The sequence below is a fragment of the Oryzias melastigma genome, linkage group LG4 (genome assembly GCF_002922805.2).
Source record: "Oryzias melastigma strain HK-1 linkage group LG4, ASM292280v2, whole genome shotgun sequence".
Lineage (NCBI taxonomy): Eukaryota > Metazoa > Chordata > Actinopteri > Beloniformes > Adrianichthyidae > Oryzias > Oryzias melastigma.
Window position 1 is genome coordinate 3088577 of NC_050515.1, and position 4267 is coordinate 3092843.

Genomic DNA, 4267 nt, shown 5'->3' on the forward strand with positions numbered 1-4267 from the left:
GAAAACGTCCAAAAACCTTTTCTCCTTTTGAACCTTCAAACTCAGAACAAAGGAACCAGAAATCACAACTTCCTGTCCTGGTAACAAAAACTGCCTCTAAGAACCCTTCAGAAAAACTAACTCAACTTTTCTTTTAGAAAACAGATATTTGAACGTCAGCAGAATATTCTTGACAAAGCTGAAGAAGGACGATCGTACCTGTGATGAGGTTCTTGATGAGTTTGTTTTCATCTCGTTTCCTGCATTCCAGTAGACCAGGGACCTCTGCTGCCTTCAGGGGTCGTGGGATTTCTGGGCTCAGCGCTGAGGGGAGAGCTGCACAGATAGCAGAGCGGCGGCAGACCGTCAGCAGAGCGGCGGCAGAGCATCAGCAGTGGTACACTGCCAGGCGGAAGCTCACCTGCAGTCAGGAGCCGTCTGAGCGACACGGTGCTCCTCAGCTCCTTCACCTCCCTCCTCAGACGCACACACTCCTGCTCCCTGGCCTCCAGCAGGTCCTGGAGCTCCTTCAAAAGAAGACACGTTTGTGGTCACCAGCCTTGAAGACAGCAGCACGGCGTCCTGAGGAGAATCCTCTGAACTCGGATCAGTACCTCTGGCTCTGCAGAAGCAGACCCGGCGGCCTCCTGCCGCCTCACAGCCTCCAGCCCCTCCTCCCGCTGAGTTTGCTGCTTTCGCAGCTGACTCTCCAGAAACCTGAAGGAACCAGAGGAAACGCAGATTGATGATCTCCTGATCATGAGAACCTTTTACAGAAGAGGCAGGCATGGACGGGTATGAAGGTAACTGACTTGTTGGCCACTCGTACGGCGTCGTAGGCGTGTTCCAGGTCTTCTGCGCTCATTTTTACCACCAGGTCTTTGGCCACATCCATCTTCTCCATCAGCTGCTCCTGTCCGGATGGACACGGTGAGAAGATACTGAGGCCGATCTGTTCCAGTCAAAGATGGTGAGAAGTTACCTTTGGACTTTCAGAGCTCCACACCAAAGACCTCCTCTCTGGACCAGGAGACGTCACGCTGACCCTGCGCGCCTCCTCTGGGGAGGGGAAAGCAGGCTGGAAAGGTGAGGATGGAGAAGGAGGCTCCAGGCTCAGACTCTGGGTGGAGTCACTCCTTCTGTGGCCCTTTGCTGGAGGGAGGTTCTCCGTGAGCAGACTCATCTCCTTGAGGTTGTCGTATCTCTGTTCCAGCCTGGTGAAGTCCCTCAGGAGGCCCTGATACTTCGCCTTCTCCTCGTCCAGCTCGGCCTGCAGCGCCGCGCTGGCCGTCAGCACGGCCCGCTGCACAGACGCTGCTCACACGGGAAACCCGTCAGACACGAACACCTCGGACCCACGCCGCTGCTGAGCTCTGACTCACCTGCTTCTGCCTTTTGGAGCTGCAGCAAACGAGCAGCCAGCTCCTCCTTCTCCTCGCAGACCTGCTCCTTCTCTCTTTGCAGAGTTTCCAGCTCCTGATTTCACCAAAGTCAGTCGTGTTTGAACCGTCAGACGTCAGAATGTGCAGATTGGAGGACTTACCTGCTGGAGACGAAGAATCTCCTGGGCCGCCTTTTCTTCTGCTCTCTTTCTTTCATCCACCTCTTTGTCACTGATGGGAGGAGGCGGCTTCTCCTGCTTCTGACTCTGCAGTTTCTGCACGGTCGCCCTCAGAGCCTCCAGCTCAGCGCTGGCAGCTTCTCTTTGAGCGGCCAGTGTCTCCCGGAGAGAAGAATTCTCCTTCGCCTGCAGCCGAAACGAGCGGAGGAACCGAAGATCGGAGGAACGCGCCACAGGTGAAGGCAGGAGGTCACCACAAAGACAATAAAGACACAATTCTGTTTGAGACGGAACTCAGAATGATGTTCGTGTGGTTTTGTGTGTACATGGGTGTTTTTCTCTCTTTGTGTTTGTCATTAAGTTTTGCTTGATTCAGTCTTGAAAACAGTCGTTAAATTCTTAAAAGCTAGCAGGAAACAAAATCAGATCCCTGCTCACGTCTTTCATGTCATGGCTTTGATTTCTATTCTTTTATCCTATGTGATTGATCTCATGTCTTTGATCTTATGTCTTTGATCTCATGTCTTTTATTTCAATTCTTTGATTTCATGTCTTTGATCTTATGTCTTTGATCTCATGTCTTTGATCTCATGTCTTTGATTTTAAGTCTTTGATTTCATGTCTTTGATTTTGTCTTTTATTTCTATTCTTTGATGTCATGTCTTTGATCTCATGTATTTGATCGTATGTCTTTGATTTCAAGTCTTTGATCTCGGGTCTTTGATTTTAAGTCTTTGATCTCATGTCTATGATTTAAATGTTTTGATTTCAGGTCTTTGATCGCATGTCTTTGTTTTATATTCTCTGATGTCATGTCTTTGATGTTGTGTCTGTCTCTTTTCAGGCGCTAACATGAAACCATGCTCCTGGCTATGTCCTGAAGTCCATACCTGCTGGTCGGCTCTCAGCTGCAGCTGCATCAGTTTGACCTCCATGCCCTTGTTCAGCTCTCTGTACCTCTCCACTGAGCGTGCCTCCTTCTTGAGCTTCAGAAGCTCCTTCCTGGCAGCTCTGCGCCGCACGCAGCACTGCATGTAGACCACAGCCGCACGCACACGCCGGAAAGCCCGCCTCGCCAGCCATCCACGCACCCTGGCCTGGAGCAGCACGGTTCTCCGCTCGGCCACCATCTGAGAGCAGAAGAGGCAGACGTCAGGTTCTGCTGCTGCGACCCGTCTGAGCGACAGGACCGCCTCAGAGACTTTCGGCGGACGCGCTGACCCGTCTGTGTCTGCGGCGTGCCAGCGTGCCCCGGCTGAAGGCCTGGATGGTGAGGGTGGCCTGCCGGATCATCAGGAACAGCTGCCTGACCACCACCATGCGGTAGTTCTTCTGGATCACCAAGGCCGCCTTACTGCAGCGCAGGAGGCGGGCCTGCCTGCAGCCGCATGGCGAGAGAGGAAGAAGTACAGAAAAGTTTTTTAATACCAAATATCGTAAACGGTCATTGGTAACGACTAGACAGAATGTTAATGATGTTAGTGTTTGTCATGAGAGCAGCTGGAACGCCTAAACGCTCCTCACTGAGAATCTTGTGTCGAATCAAAGATCAAATCTGAATGAAGCGTAGACGCAGGCCACACCTCCTGGCCTGTGAGCCTCTGCAGTATCTCTGGATGGTGGCCACGGCCCGGAGGACCCGGGTGAACCGGACCCGCTGCAGCCAGCCTTTGGCTCGGCTCTGGATGATCACGGCTGCGGCTCGCAGCCTTTCGGCCCGCAGCCTCTCCATAAGAGCCACCTGACCGGCCCGGAAGAAGACTTTGGTCTTCCCGAAGCAGTACTGGTCCGGGTCTGGGATGAGCTGCGGGAGAGTCTCTCTGCACGAGGCCTGCGCTCGCTGCAGGTGCTGAGGCCCCGGCAGCAGGACCCGGTACCGGCTGAAGAACTCCTCGTAGGTCCACCTGCACAGACGCGTCTTTAAGTCAGAGCTCGCAGTCTGAAGGTCGGTGGAACCAAAGCGCCATGACACCTTCGCACCTGGATGGGTAACCTTGAGCGCTGATCCGGATGGTCTCCAGAACCCCGCAGGCTCTCAGCTGCTGGACGGTCCTCTTTGGATCAAACCTAAGGAGACGGGCCGTGGGGTCAGTCTGCCGGCAGCAGAGGAGCTCCGCCGTACCAACTCACCTGAACGCCTCCTTCAGGTCATTGGGCTTGATGCAGCGGACGTAGTGAGGGGTGGTGCTGTTCAGGGTGTCCATCAACATCTGCAGGGACTGGCGGAACTGAGGAGAACATCAGCAGCTTCAGACCCGGTTCAGAATCCAGAAGAGAGTGAAGCCGGAGGCGGAGCAAACACCTGGAAGCCCACGGTCAGCTTGTGCTCTCTGGCGGTCTTCCTCCCGGAGCGGGAACCTCCTTGGCTCAGAGAGGAGCTCTCCTGGAGCTGGAAGAGCTCCGCCACCAGCTCCGACTTAGGCGGGAACAGCAACACTGTCAGGGATTCACGCAGAGGCAGGCAGGAAGGGGAGGAGCTTCATGCAGAGACAGGCAGAAAGGGGAGGGGCTTCAAGCACAGACATGGGGGAAGGGGAGGGGCTTCAAGGACAGACGGGCAGGAAGGGGAGGAGCTTCAAGGACAGACAGGCAGGAAGGGGAGGGGCTTCAAGCGCAGACATGGGGGAAGAGGAGGGGCTTCACACAGAGGCAGGCAGGAAGGGGAGGAGCTTCAAGCACAGACAGGCAGGAAGGGGAAGAGCTTCATGCATAGACAGGCAGAAAGGG

The 4267-nt window shown here is 54.5% G+C and overlaps 2 protein-coding genes across 3 annotated transcripts in view; both read right to left on the minus strand.

The window, feature by feature from the left end:
- The window catches only part of tle5 (TLE family member 5, transcriptional modulator), a 439890-nt gene that overhangs the window by 385376 nt on the left and 50247 nt on the right, over window positions 1-4267 (minus strand). The gene's annotated exons all lie outside the window — the stretch shown is intronic.
- si:dkey-110c1.10 (unconventional myosin-Vb) overlaps window positions 1-4267 on the minus strand; it is a gene marked incomplete in the record, with an annotated part of 14912 nt that overhangs the window by 3135 nt on the left and 7510 nt on the right. The window contains 13 exon segments of the mRNA XM_024271939.2: window positions 199-315; window positions 401-506; window positions 594-696; window positions 792-892; window positions 962-1293; window positions 1362-1455; window positions 1523-1726; window positions 2431-2670; window positions 2762-2918; window positions 3124-3444; window positions 3521-3607; window positions 3671-3768; window positions 3843-3956. Coding sequence (XP_024127707.1) covers window positions 199-315; window positions 401-506; window positions 594-696; window positions 792-892; window positions 962-1293; window positions 1362-1455; window positions 1523-1726; window positions 2431-2670; window positions 2762-2918; window positions 3124-3444; window positions 3521-3607; window positions 3671-3768; window positions 3843-3956 — 2074 coding nt within the window.